The sequence below is a fragment of the Pimephales promelas genome, chromosome 11, assembly GCF_988280905.1.
Source record: "Pimephales promelas chromosome 11, fPimPro1.hap1.1, whole genome shotgun sequence".
Taxonomy (NCBI): Eukaryota; Metazoa; Chordata; class Actinopteri; order Cypriniformes; family Leuciscidae; genus Pimephales; species Pimephales promelas.
Window position 1 is genome coordinate 27,877,466 of NC_142779.1, and position 14,968 is coordinate 27,892,433.

Genomic DNA, 14,968 nt, shown 5'->3' on the forward strand with positions numbered 1-14,968 from the left:
GTGCTGTGGAAGGAGAGAGGAAAGATAAGTGAATTATTTTCATCCTATGAACATTTGAACCACTTGAAGAGGATACAGTGAATGTGGATCTGACTGTTGGAGGAGCTATGTGTTTCAGAGTGTGATGAGGAGGAATTAAAAGTGAAAACCCTGTAAACGAGCGCAACGGACGGAGTGGGGCCTCTGTCCAACCCTATCGTGTGAGTGAATTGCAGTGCTTTTGCCTTATTGATACACATTGATTTATTGCTGTGGAATTGAAGTGAACACAAGTGTGCTGTGTCTTTGTTGAGAAGTGGCCCCCATCCATGCTTACACGTTCGTGGAAGGTTATTATATCTGCCCCCGTCAGAAGCCCAGAGTGATACAGTGAACTGAAGAGAGAGTACTTTGTACTGTGAAGATCCCCACCTGTTCTACTTGCTGTTTGAGCCCAGAAGCATACAGCACCACTGGTAAAGTAACCTTATGACTCACTGTCCCCCTATTGTGAACTTAAGAGAGAGTACTGTGTACTGTGACTATCCTCACCTGTTCTACTTACTGTTTGAGCCCAGAAGCATACAGCGCCACTGGTAAAGTAACCTTATGACTCACTGTCTCCCTATTGTGAACTGAAGAGAGAGTACTGTGTACTGTGACTATCCTCACCTGTTCTACTTACTGTTTGAGCCCAGACGTATACAGCAACGCTGATAAAGTAATCGTTTAACCCACTGTCGCCCTACTGTGAACTGAGGAGAGAGTACTTTGTACTGTGAAGATCCACACCTGTTCTACTTGCTGTTTGAGCCCAGAAGCATACAGCACCACTGGTAAAGTAACCTTATGACTCACTGTCTCCCTATTGTGAACTGAAGAGAGAGTACTGTGTACTGTGAATATCCTCACCTGTTCTACTTACTGTTTGAGCCCAGAAGTATACAGCAACGCTGATAAAGTAATCGTTTAATCCACTGCTTCATTACCGTGCACCCACGAGAGTACCCTGTACTGTGAAGAATCCTTACCTGCCATACTTATTGTCTGAGTCTGGAAGTCTGCAGCACCGCTGGGGGAAAAGTAAGCTTTTAATCCACTGCTTTATTATCGTGCACCAACGAGAGTAATCTGTACTGTGAAGAATCCTTACCTGCCATACTTACTGTCTGAGTCTGGAAGTCTGCAGACTCACTCACCAGTCTTACCCAAGCGGCATGGTACTCAACCTTGGACCTGGCAAGTGGATACTGGCAGGTGCAGGTGGATGACCGAGATAGGGAGAAGACAGCTTTCACCACCACGTTTGGGTTATTTGAATGGGACCGTATGCCGTTCGGTCTGTGCAACGCTACTGCGACTTTCCAACGCCTGATGCAGCGCTGCCTAGGAGGACAATTAGTCGACTCAACGCTGGTCTACCTAGACGATGTGATCGTCTTCTCCCCTGATTTCCACACTCACCTGCATCATCTGGAAGGAGTTTTCAGGGCCATGGAGAAATATGGGCTGAAGCTTAGGCCGGAAAAATGCCAGTTACTGCGGAAAGAGGTGCTGTTCTTGGGACATCGTGTCAGTGCTGTAGGGATCTCCCCGGACCCAGAGAAGGTGGCGGCGGTCCAAGGATGGGAGCCACCCCGGACAGTAAGACAGGTGCGGTCGTTCCTGGGCTTTGTGGGATATTATCGTCGCTTTATAAAGGGATTCTCTGGCGCTGGGTGGCACAGCTAGCAAATTATGATTACCAGCTAAAATATCGTCCCGGCAGAGAGCACGTAAATGCAGATGCCCTGTCCAGACTCCCAGCCACCCAGAGAGACGATCAAGTACCCCTCGGTGCCCTTGGTACCGAAGATGAGTTGCTGGTGGCCGTGGTGGAAGCTCCCGGGGCCCCGGAGTCTGTTCCATCTAGTTGGGGGTGGGACCCCGGACGGTGGAGAGGGCTGCAGCAGAGAGATGCAGATTTGGGTCAGCTCCTGTTGTACCTCCGACAGGGAAACATGCCGAGGGCAGAGGAAAGACGGTCTCAGACGGTGGGGGTACGACAGCTTTTGAGTCAGTGGAAGAGGCTGCAACTCCGAGAAGGAGTAATCTGTCGTTCAAGGCGGGATCCCCGCACACAGGAGACTGTACACCAAGTTGTTGTACCAGAGGGCCAAGTTTTGGAGCTGTTGAATGCCTATCACACCCATACTGGCCATCAGGGCCAAGAGAGGACACTGTCCCTGCTGAGGAGGTATTTCCACTGGCCTAGGATGGAAAAGAAAGTTGTGGAATTTGTTCAGAGCTGCCCACGGTGTACATTGTTCAAACGCAGGAAGGAAGTCCGGGCCCCATTGGTCCCCCTGCGACCGAAAGCACCTCTGCATATCGTAGGAATAGATTTCCTGACTCTGGGTCGACCAACAGACCGATTCCAGAATATTCTGGTCATGACCGACCTATTTACTAAATATGACTGGGCTGTCCCCACCGTCGATCAAACGGCAGTGACCACAGCCAATGCCCTTTGGAGAACAGTGATACAACCTTTTGGCTGCCCAGAAACCCTACACTCGGACCAAGGAGTCCCGGGTCATCCAAGAGCTGAGCCGCCTCTATGGCTGCCGAAAGACCCATACGACCTCATACCACCCTCAGGGTAACGGAGGGTGCGAAAGATTCAACCAGACCTTGCTGGGGTTGCTGGGGACCCTAGAGAGTGAACAACAGGGCCAATGGGCCGAGAGTCTTCCCTCGCTGTTACAAGCATACAACAACAGTGTGCACAGTGTCACCGGGTATACTCCTTCCTACCTTATGTTTGGGCGCCATCTCCGCTTGCCTGTGGACTTGCTCATGGGGACCGAGGCTGCAGAAAGAGGGTATAGTACCACTAACTGGGTAAATCGGCACCACCACCAACTGCTCAATGCCTACCGACGAGTCTCAGACCATCTGAGTGCAGCAGCCACCAAGAATAAGAGACTATACGACCGGACTGCCCGAGAGGCCCCTTTGTTACCTGGGGAGCGAGTGCTGGTATGGGACAACCGGCGCCCAGGGAAAGGGAAGCTCAGTGCCCGCTGGGAGTCGACGCCATATGTGGTGGAACAACGACAAGGGCCTGATGCCCCCGTCTACTCTGTACGGCCCGAAGGGAAGCCCGGACCAGTACGGGTGCTCCATCGAAACCTGCTCCGTCCCTGTCCGAATTACCCGCAACTAGCGGCTGAGGCTCCAAGTGCACCACCCGCCTTAGAGGCACCTATGATAGGGTGGGCTGTGGTCCCGAGGGACCCTGAGGTTGAAGCCAGAGCGGCTCTGCCCTCACCACCCCGACGATCTCAACGGAACACCCGAGGACAACCACCTGAGAGGTACGGCGAATGGAATTGAGGGACGCCAGTTCCAGGGACTGGAACCGATTGGCAAGGGGGGATGTCACGGGTGACAAAATCGCTCAGTAACGGAACCTTCTTGAGAGTCCTGAGTTTCCTAGGGGAACGTATTGGGTGCAACACTCCACTACGGTTCCAGGTGTGATGGAAACATGCCCGTACTGATTAGCGCTAATGCATTGCAGGTGTGAGAGAGAGAGGAGCGGCACTCACACAGGCTTCCTGTTTCATAAGCCACAATATAAAAGGAGCATTTAGAGAGTGTTTGCAGCGCGGTTGGTGGGTGTACAGTGTGTCAAGATTCCAAAGGGTGGACAAGAGCAGACATTAAAGTGGGATGACTCTGGGCAGTGCTGGATACAGGCTTCCTTGGAAAAATCGTTGGAGTGTGGAGATCGCCCATTCGAGTTTGCTGGGTCAGATTGATCGTTTGTGGGAGGACTGCTGGACCGAGCTAGGGCTGGATCTGTGCTGTGGAAGGAGAGAGGAAAGATAAGTGAATTGTTTTCATCCTATGAACATTTGAACCACTTGAAGAGGATACAGTGAATGTGGATCTGACTGTTGGAGGAGCTATGTGTTTCAGAGTGTGATGAGGAGGAATTAAAAGTGAAAACCCTGTAAACGACCGCAACGGACGGAGTGGGGCCTCTGTCCAACCCTATCGTGTGAGTGAATTGCAGTATTTTTGCCTTATTGATACACATTGATTTATTGCTGTGGAATTGAAGTGAACACAAGTGTGCTGTGTCTTTGTTGAGAAGTGGCCCCCATCCATGCTTACACGTTCGTGGAAGGTTATTATATCTGCCCCCGTCAGAAGCCCAGAGTGATACAGTGAACTGAAGAGAGAGTACTTTGTACTGTGAAGATCCCCACCTGTTCTACTTGCTGTTTGAGCCCAGAAGCATACAGCACCACTGGTAAAGTAACCTTATGACTCACTGTCCCCCTATTGTGAACTGAAGAGAGAGTACTGTGTACTGTGACTATCCTCACCTGTTCTACTTACTGTTTGAGCCCAGAAGTATACAGCAATGCTGATAAAGTAATCGTTTAATCCACGGTTGCCCTACTGTGAACTGAGGAGAGAATACTTTGTACTGTGAAGATCCCCACCTGTTCTACTTGCTGTTTGAGCCCAGAAGCATACAGCGCCACTGGTAAAGTAACCTTATGACTCACTGTCTCCCTATTGTGAACTGAAGAGAGAGTACTGTGTACTGTGACTATCCTCACCTGTTCTACTTACTGTTTGAGCCCAGAAGTATACAGCAACGCTGATAAAGTAATCGTTTAACCCACTGTCGCCCTACTGTGAACTGAGGAGAGAGTACTTTGTACTGTGAAGATCCACACCTGTTCTACTTGCTGTTTGAGCCCAGAAGCATACAGCACCACTGGTAAAGTAACCTTATGACTCACTGTCTCCCTATTGTGAACTGAAGAGAGAGTACTGTGTACTGTGAATATCCTCACCTGTTCTACTTACTGTTTGAGCCCAGAAGTATACAGCAACGCTGATAAAGTAATCGTTTAATCCACTGCTTCATTACCGTGCACCCACGAGAGTACCCTGTACTGTGAAGAATCCTTACCTGCCATACTTACTGTCTGAGTCTGGAAGTCTGCAGCACCGCTGGGGGAAAAGTAAGCTTTTAATCCACTGCTTTATTATCGTGCACCAACGAGAGTACTCTGTACTGTGAAGAATCCTTACCCGCCATACTTACTGTCTGATTCTGGAAGTCTGCAGCACCGCTGGAGGAAAAGTAAGCTTTTGATCTACTGCTTTATTATCGTGCACCAACAAGAGTACCCTGTACTGTGAAAAATCCTTACCTGCCATACTTACTGTCTGAGTCTGGAAGTCTGCAGCACCGCTGGGGGAAAAGTAAGCTTTTAATCCACTGCTTCATTACCGTGCACCAACGAGAGTACCCTGTACTGTGAAGAATCCTTACCTGCCATACTTACTGTATGAGTCTGGAAGTCTGCAGCACCACTGGGGGAGAAGTAAGCTGCAACCCCCTGCTCCATTATCATGCATCCATGAGAGTATCTTAAACTGTGAGAAACCCTTGGTTCAATAAAGATTGTTACTCCTTTGAAAACTTCTGAAATCTCTGTCTCTGTGGTCCTCTGTTGTGTGCCTGTGGTGTCGGCTCCTCACGGTGGTGACTCGGTTAGAGGGGGGGTGGTTGGTCACCCGAGCGTTCCTCCCCTCGACCTGTGACATAGACACAGTTTCTATATAATGTTCCACACTATGCTTATTAGTTAAGTTTGGACCGCAAAGGCTGTAATTTGGACTTTGACTCATTAGTCATCTAGTGCGTAGTGTTTTGGAAATGTTGTCCGACAGCACAGCCGCTCCGATTCGGCTGGGATGGAGTCCATCTGTACTGTACAGCCTCGGTCTCTCCCAAAACAGATGCCAGTTATTTACAAAGTGCAGCCTCTGTTCATTACACAATGACATTAACCATTCATTTAATGCAAATAGTCTACTGAACCTTTCCTGTCCTTGTCTGTACGTGGGAAGCGGTCCAGACACGATGATCGCTGCTTTAGGCGCTGTGCTGCGTACCGTCTCGATCAGGATCCTGTAGTCCTTTTTCAGAACCTCCGTGTGCCGCAGCCTGATGTCGTTCGCTCCCGCGTGCAGCACAACAGCTCCGACGCGCTCGTCCCCGTTCAGGATCTCGGGAACCTGTGCAGCGACATCAAGAACACGAGCACCAGGAAAGCAGTGAGTGCGCACCTTACCTTTACCCGAAGTAGTAGCGCGGACATGACGGACCATGGATGTGCCGATGATCACGGCGTCGTCGCGTTCCGGCTCGCGAAGAGGGGAGAAGCGGTTCCGGGTGGAGATCTCGAAGACCGGGAGGGGCGGAGAGGCAGTTCTGGTCCTGGCTCGTGTCTTCCGCTGTGTGATCCATGGTCCATGTTGCTGTTTCGGTGCCGGAGTGAATGAAGCCCGAGATGATCGCGTCCTGGGCAGAGTAACATACGGAGTAGACGAAGTCGGACTCAAAGAGTTAACGTTACTAACCACTGATTTGTGATCGTCGGCGCGTGATGCTTCAAGCGTTGAGCGCCGATCCAACAGCTCGGCTTGCTTCACCAGCAGACCACGGATCTGTTTGTCGACGTATTCCAGCTCCTGCTTCACCGTGAAGAGCTCGAATGTGTCCTCACCTGCACTCAGAGGTAATGTTAGACACGCATCTGATATGTTCGCCATTATAACAGATAAACAGTGAATTAGTAGTGATACTACAACTATCACCACTAATGTAGGACTTATTAGTAGTGATACTACAACTATCACTACTAATTTAGGACTGAAATGCCGGAAATAACCAGGATTCAGTGAAACGGTTATAAAATGAGACGACCAGTAGGCGAGAGGGCACGCGTGGAATGCTAGCGGGCTAAAGGCTAGTAGACAAATGGAAGGCTAGTAGTCTCGATGCAAGGTCCTGACGCTCCCTGTGCCGGTCTCTGGCTTTACCCTGTATACAGGTAAGTTTGGCAGTTTGTCCATAACGAGGTAGGGTAAGGAGTTCCAGCGATCCTGTTACTTATGCTTTCCTGTAATGGCCAGGTTCTTAATGAGCACTCGATCTCCTTTCTCCAAAGCCTGATGTTTCACTTTACGGTCGTACAGTCTCTTGTTCCTTTGCTGCATCTTTAGCGAACTCTCAGAGGCTAAGTGGTAGGCATTCTGCAGCTCTTTTTTCAATCTCTCAACGTACTGCTGATGTTTCATCCCACTGTCACCAGCCCCCGAAGTCCCAAAGCATACGTCAACCGGCAGACGAGCCTCTCTCCCGAACAACAGATAATAAGGTGAGTAACCAGTTGCCTCATTTTTACTACAGTTGTACGCATGCACCAACTGACTGATACCTTGGCTCCACCGGTTCTTCTGGAAAGGATCCAGTGTACCCAGCATGGACAGAAGAGTTCGATTGAAATGCTCCGGCTGCGGGTCTCCTTGAGGGTGGTAAGGTGATGTCCGGGACTTGCGAATTCCCAGGATTCCAAGGAGTTCTTTGATGAGTCTACTTTCAAAGTCCCACCCCTGGTCGGAGTGAATGCGTGCCGGCAAACCATAATGTATGAAAAACTTTTCAACCAGGATCTTGGCCACTGTTAATGCCTTCTGGTCTCTTGCAGGATATGCCTGAGCATAGCGGGTAAAATGATCTGTGATGACCAGCACGTTGGAGATCCCCTTCGAGTCAGGTTCAATAGACAGGAAATCAATACAGACAAGATCTAGTGGGCCACTGCTCGTTATGCTATTCATGGAAGCCGATCTTTGAGGTAAAGTCTTCCTAGCAATACATCGTCCACATCCCTTCACATACTGCTCCACGTCCTTGTTCATGCGTGGCCAGTAGAAACGATCTTTGCAAAGTTCTGTGGTCCTCTCAATTCCAAGGTGACCTGAATCATCATGAAGAGACTGTAGTACTTGGGCCTGGTATCTTTCTGGTAAAACTAGCTGCTGTCTCACTCTCCCACTGGTACTGGACGTAATTCGGTACAAGAGGTTGTGGCGAATGTTCAACTTTAAACCCTGTTGCCGTAAGAGAGTCTCCAGGACGTTAGAACTTTTTGTATGAGTGAGAACACGCCCTGTCTCCACTGCCTGCTTCACTCGTCCGATGATGGGGTCTTGTTCTTGGGCTAGTTTCAATTCAGAGTTGGACAATTGCTCCTTGTGTCCCATCTCCAACTGTATTGGACAAGCATACACAGAGGAAATGACTTCTGGAGTAGCACCCAACTGATCCACCAGCCTATTGTATGATTCATCGGAGGGGTGAGTATCAGCCAACTGACAGATAGCCCTTACTCCTGACCTTGGTAAGTCCACCCATTCTTGCGACAGTTCAGTTTGGGAGGGATAGCGTGACAGTACATCCGCATCGATGTTGTGACGCCCTGGTTTGTACTGGAGGCTAAAATCATATGTGGCTAAGGCTGCCAGCCACCGATGTCCAGTAGCACTAAGCTTAGCGGTGGTCAGGATGTAGGTCAGGGGGTTGTTATCCGTCCTAACTTTGAACCTTGCTCCGTACAGGTAATCGTGGAATTTATCCACAACAGCCCACTTGAGTGCTAGAAATTCCAACTGGTGAATGCACTCAGTTTACAGCTGGCATAAGCAACCGGTCTCAGTCCATCTGGGTGTTCCTGATTTAACACTGCACCTAAACCACTCAGGCTTGCATCAACATGTAGGACATATGGCTTAACAGAATCTGCATAGGCCAGAACTGGAGCATGTGTAAGACAATAGATGATATTATGAAAGGCCTCTGTGCACCCTGTGTCCCAAAGCTCACCAAATGGCTCTGACTCATGGTAGTACTTTCCTTTCTGTACGGCTTTGTATTGACCTTTAACAGGAAGATAACCTTTGGTTAAGTCAGTCAGGGGTCTCACGATGGCAGAGTAGTTCTTGATAAAACGGCGATAGAAGCCACAAAATCCTAGAAAGGACCTCAGGGACCTCAAATCATGCGGCCTCTTCCATTGAGACACAGCATTCACCTTCTCAGGATCAGGAGCTATCCCATCAGCCGAAACAATATGTCCCACGTACTTGACTTGTGGCTGACAAAACTGGCACTTGTCTATAGATACTTTGAGTCCATATTCTTCCAGCCGGTCCAACACTTTCAGCAGCCTTTCCTCATGCTCTTCTAATGTACGACCGAAGACAATAAGGTCGTCCAGATACACAATGACCTGGAGAAGATGCATATCTCCAACAGCTCTCTCCATTAGCCGCTGAAATGTTGCGGGCGCCCCGGGGATCCCCTGTGGCATACGTTCAAACTGATAAAAACCCAGAGGACAGATGAATGCTGCTTTTTCCTTGTCCTCATCAGCCATCTCAATCTGATAATAGCCACTACGCAAGTCTAAGACGGAGAACCATTTACTTCCTGACAGACAGTCCAAAGTATCATCTATCCTGGGAGTGGTGTATTGGTCAGGAGTTGTTCTAGAATTCAAAGTACGGTAGTCAATGCACATACGGATGGTTCCATTTTTCTTTCGTGCAATATCTATTGGTGAGGCATAAGGACTTCGGGATTCAGTTATGATGCCCGCAGCTAACAGGTCTTTAAGGTGGCGCCTCACATCGTCGATGTCTGCAGGTGTTACACGCCTGGATCGTTCCCTAAATGGTCTGCTGTCACTGAGTCTGATATTGTGTTTCACACCTTTTGCTCGGCCCACATCCCACTCCTCAAGGGAAAACACGATTGCGTGTTCAGCTAACTTTTCTCTAAGCCTTTTCTCCCAACCAGCAGGAATAGGAGAGTCACCAAACTTGAACACACTGGGATCTATCCTTTTTGGATCTATCGGAGCGTCAGGCGTAACTGTGACTGTGTCAGTGGCAAAGACTTTAGCAATTACTGTGCCAGTCGGGATGCTGATGTCTTTAGAGGTCTCATTGCAGACCAGGACTCTGAAGTGGTTCACATTAATGGCAGAGGAAGATATGACCTTTGGAGGGATAAACAGTCCAGCTGGACAGCTGGAAGTTGACTGTCCATCGGTGTTTCCACAAGAAAAATGTCTTTTCTCAGTGGCTTCTCACACTCCACTTTACACCCAGCATAGGTTTCACTTCTTGAAGGGATAGTAAGGGCTCCTGGTCCTTTCCACTTGACCTGTCCATCATCGGTCTCTGGGACTTCCTTTTTTCCCTGCACCGGCAGTAAACATGGTTCAAGGAGCGACGACTGAATTCTCAGGGAGTGTGCTTGGTTGGATACACCAGAGTTCTGACTGAGCATGGTTAGCCGTTGAAAGAAGCTTGCGTTGGTGCCGATTATTACGGGAACTTGCTGGGGTCCTTGAGGTTCAGGGCAGACCAAAACAAGAATGGAAACTGGCTCTTTAACCCCAGTGAGGGAAACAGGAAGCAACACATCCACTATGATGTATCTCTTGTATGGATAACTAGAAGAGCTCAGACCCCAAATGGACAATCCAGTGAGTGGATGGATCGGTATCTGCGGTAAGTGCTTGGAATACCACTGGTCAAATACAATGGTGACCTGGGACCCACTATCCAGTAAAGCTTGACAAGGACATCCATTCAGCTCCACAGGGATGGTTGAGGCAGGACCTACTAACCCTCTAGGAAGTTGGCTTACCCCACAGACCACAGTTTGACTCTTTTTAGAGAAACAGTCTAGACTGTTGGAAGTGGCACTGTTTCCAGTCCCAGGGTTCTGTGCAGACTTAGCTTTTCGGAGAGCACGTAACAACTTCTGTATTACTTGAGCCGTGTTTTCAGATGATTGACACTTGGTAGCGATGTGCCCATCCTCTCCACACCGATAACAGAAGAACTCATCTCTGGGTTTAACTGGACTTTCTCTATAAGACTCACATTCCTCAGTCATTAATCTTGCTTATTCTATCCAGTTTTCTAGACTTTCTTCTCCAATCGGTATTGGAACAATGCCAGAAAAGATACGTAGCCGTCGATAAGCATTAGTTTCCCCTACTGGTTTTGTGGTCTTCTCCAGAAGTTCACCCACTGCACGTATGATGGACTCAGGGGAACTGGAACTTTGTGGAGAGAACAAGGCCTGTGAGTCAATCATAGATTTTCCTTCATCTGTTAAGAACTTTGACAATTTCTTGGAAAACTCAGAGGTTGGAACATCACTAGGTGTCACTGCCACTTTCCACGACTCTTCTCCATCAGGCCGCAGTAGTTCAGCTGGAATGCGGGCAGGGTCGATGACTTCCCGACACTCACATAGCACCCCTAGGGTATCAGGACTGGGCCCCACTTTTGAGTCTCGAACTCGCACTCTTCCAAAAACTTTCACAGTTTGAACAGCATCTTCAATAACTGCTACTTCGGTAGTTGCAGGTACGCCGATCAACAGTATAGCATGAGCCTCCTCAATCTCTACCTCCTTACACCATTTGGACAATTCAGCGAGCAGGAGTGGGCTACTTCCAAAGGCCATGCTGAAACTTCAGTCAGATACTTATTAGTCAACTTATTTAAGCTTAAACTATAACTCAGCTCTTGTTTTCAGTGTCTCTTTTGTCTTCATCAGGGTAACAGGAAGTACGTATCCCGAACGAGCCCCCAATTTATGTAGCGCCCCCTACCCTTGACCATTATTAGGGCGGAGCACCCAGGTTCTGAAAATGTCTCTCGACTTTATAATAATGTCCCTCCTATTACCCTAGCTGGCTACTGTACTCAGCTTAAATATAATTATATTCTTTGGAAAATGGCTAATATTTAAATGGCAATTAACCCAACAGAGAAAACCCTAAATCAATACAAATGTAAGGTTAAAGAAGTTAACAATAGGATTTATTAAACAGAAAAAAGGGGAAATGAACAAAATAAATGAATAGAGTATTAATAAACCCTGGATTGAATTATCAAAGGACAGAAATGTATATCACAGATGATAATACCTCTCACAAATACCTGTTGAGTACCTCACAAAGTCTCCGAAAATATATATATAGAAATGAAATTAATTTCACCCTAAAATATATTCAATTACACTTAGAAATAACAGAAAAACAGATAAATGTACTTGGGTACGATCAGTATCACACAGTACTCTTAGGTCGTATTAACAGTTTCGAAACCACCAACAAAAGGTATGGAACATAACAGAACAACAGTAAATATAAAAGCGTGGGCCCACACACACACATACCAGTCAAAACAACCCACCCCGTTGCAGGCCTGTAACGTTGCTGGGGAGCGTTGTGGCCGGGAAAACAACAAAATGCCTCTTCACTCGAATGAGCCAAAATAAATCAACTGATCACCTGAGCGCTGATGAACTCCGCGATTTTCCTCCTTAGAAAACGGCTGATCGTTCTGTAGTCTCCCAGGCACTCAGTAGCAGGGCGACGCGGTTGTCTCCATTGTGTCAGCGGGGATAATAGTGCGGCCTGTTCCGGACCCCCGGAGCTTTTACTCAGTCACAAACCGTCTTTGAAGTTCACTGATTCCGACCACTAGTCGCAGACAAACGGCACGGCAGTTGTCTGTTTTCTCAGTCTCAATAATCAACGAAGCTTCGTGCTGCGCTGGGAAACAGGCTCAGCTCACCCTTAATTTAAACTCTAGTGCCTCGTATAACACAAGCAAAGAAAAAACAAATCTTAATCGAGTCAAACTTGATGTCAACTCTTTTCCCGTTCTTCTTTTTTTTTCTTCCCCTCTCCCTCTCCAATCAGATCTTTTTCCCATTTCACAGAGGCGGGGATAAATCCAAAAATAACCAATCACCAGGGGTGTAAAGTAACGAATTACAAATACTCACGTTACTGTAATTAAGTAGTTTTTTTCAGAAATTGTACTTTTTTGAGTAAGTTTAAAATTGTGTAATTTTACTTTTACTTGAGTACATTTTAAGTGATGTATCGGTACTTTTTCTCCGCTATTTTCCTTCTGTTTGTGGTCGTTACTCGTTACTTGTTTTAATTTTATTTTTATCCATCAACGTGATTGGATCGAGTAATCGGTCTCGTGACTGTCATGTCATCAATTCAAATTAAGCATAGAAAACTTTAACCGCCTATTCCTGTTGTTACTCGTGACTGCTGTGGAAGTGCATTTATCACGCACCAATTCAATCCAGATATCAGCGACAGCGTCTTCCTCTAATATGCTAAGGTAAATTTCACATTTCTGCTTAATATGATATTTATAAAGGCTGGCCTGTCTACATGGCCTAACATTTGGTCTGAGGTTGGGGGAATTGCGAGACGAGTTCATAATGCGGTGAATTCCCGCTCCCATTTACTTCACAATCACATTATAGAGAGACGCGCGTCAACCTCTATGCACTGCCGCTTCTCGCGCACGCCATGCCGACAGATTCAGAATCAGTGCACGTGCCGTTAACTTGAACTGCATTACTTAATAAGAAATTAGCTCAGCTCGTTAATAAACAGCGTTTTTTGATTGATCCATTATATGACCCGTCTTCATTTGGCAAGTGCACTTGAGCAAAAACATTTTTCACGTTGAACTTTTTTTTGTGTGTGCTGCTGTTTAGCTTCGCTGAGACTTCAGAGACAAAGTGTGTTTGTTTCTTTTGTAAAAGTTTCCTGGATATAACTTCCCTAGCCTATTTAATGCACAATTTTCCTTACATTATCAGCATTACAATGTGTGTAAATGTAGCCGTGTTAAATGTAAGGGATGATACCACCCTTCTAGAACAATGCATTTACGTTTAAATTGTAACATATTTAATAGCATGGAATAAAAGTGTGTAATTAGTGTTAGCTCACTATCGTAGCCTTTTTCAGTGCATTAGTTGAGGTAATATGGTAATATTAGTGATTCTCATTTATCAAAACACTAACATTGGTACCGTTTTGGAGAGAAATGGGTATTTTTTTATTTTATTTTATTTAACCCATCTCTTGGTGTGTGATGCTGAACTATCATGAGTTTCTAAAGGTTTTTGAATTCTTTGCACAGTTATGAATATTGATATTTTATGTGCAACAATAGCATGCTCAGGCCCAGTGGCTTTTCGCCTAATTTTAAATGCTTTCCCCCCCAAATAATATGATTTAAATGGTGATGAGTGTAATGATTTGATGCATTTTAAAAAGATGGATGATAGATATCCTTCAATCTTTCTTACAAAGAACAAAATATAATGTGAATTCCAGTATGTGCATTTTTTTAATTTATAAATTGTAGTGCACAGTGTTTATTATAAGGGTTAGAATCCGCACCTCAGTACTCACTACTCACTACTCTTGAGTACTTTTAAATAAGCTACTTTTTTTACTCTTACTCAAGTAGTTTTTTGGACAAGTACTTTTTACTCTACTCACACTACATTTTTTTGAATGTAATGGTACTTTTACTTGAGTATGTTTTTACAGTACTCTTTCCACCACTGCCAATCACCAATAAAAGAACAAACATGCTGGGTAAAGACACGTTTTAGCATCTACATCCCAATCAAACTTTATCGTTTAACATAACTCTTAAGGGAGCAGGACCTATATATCAAATGAACCCATCTGAATCATAAAACTTATTAATACCTTTTTTAATCAGTAAATGACGGTTAAGGTACTTAATGATAACCCTCACTGGGTTACACAAATAAAATATAAAGTACAAAAGGAAAACTGAGAACTGGTTCAAATGTCTTTAAGCATTTCTTTGCTTGGCGTTCAGATTTCTCATACAGGCCAAACTTAAGTGACACAGATCCAGGCCGAGGTCAAAGACTGTAGCTGTGTCCCAATGTGAAGGCTGCGTCCTTCAAAGGCTGTAGACTTTGAAGGATGCAGCCTATTCGGCCTTCGAAGGACGCATCATGTAGCCTTTGTGGGACTTCCTAATTGCGCAACCAGGTGTTCCCTATTACTGCTCCTGGCGCCAAGCAACGGAGCGAGAGTACAGCTGCCACCATGATCATTCATTTAATAAAACTGAGTAAACAGCTATGGAGATTGGCTATTGTCATTTTTTTGTTTTATATTTTACTGGAAATTTTATGTTTTATATTTTCCTGTCTTCAAATGAGGGGCAATAT

The 14,968-nt window shown here is 46.4% G+C and overlaps 1 protein-coding gene across 1 annotated transcript; it reads right to left on the minus strand.

The window, feature by feature from the left end:
- Positions 1–10,819: 10,819 nt before the first annotated feature.
- Positions 10,820–11,389, minus strand: LOC120492857 (paraneoplastic antigen-like protein 5). Its single transcript, XM_039691142.2, has one exon. The coding sequence runs from the start codon at positions 11,387–11,389 to the stop codon at positions 10,820–10,822; it is 570 nt and encodes a 189-aa protein (XP_039547076.2).
- Positions 11,390–14,968: the final 3,579 nt, after the last annotated feature.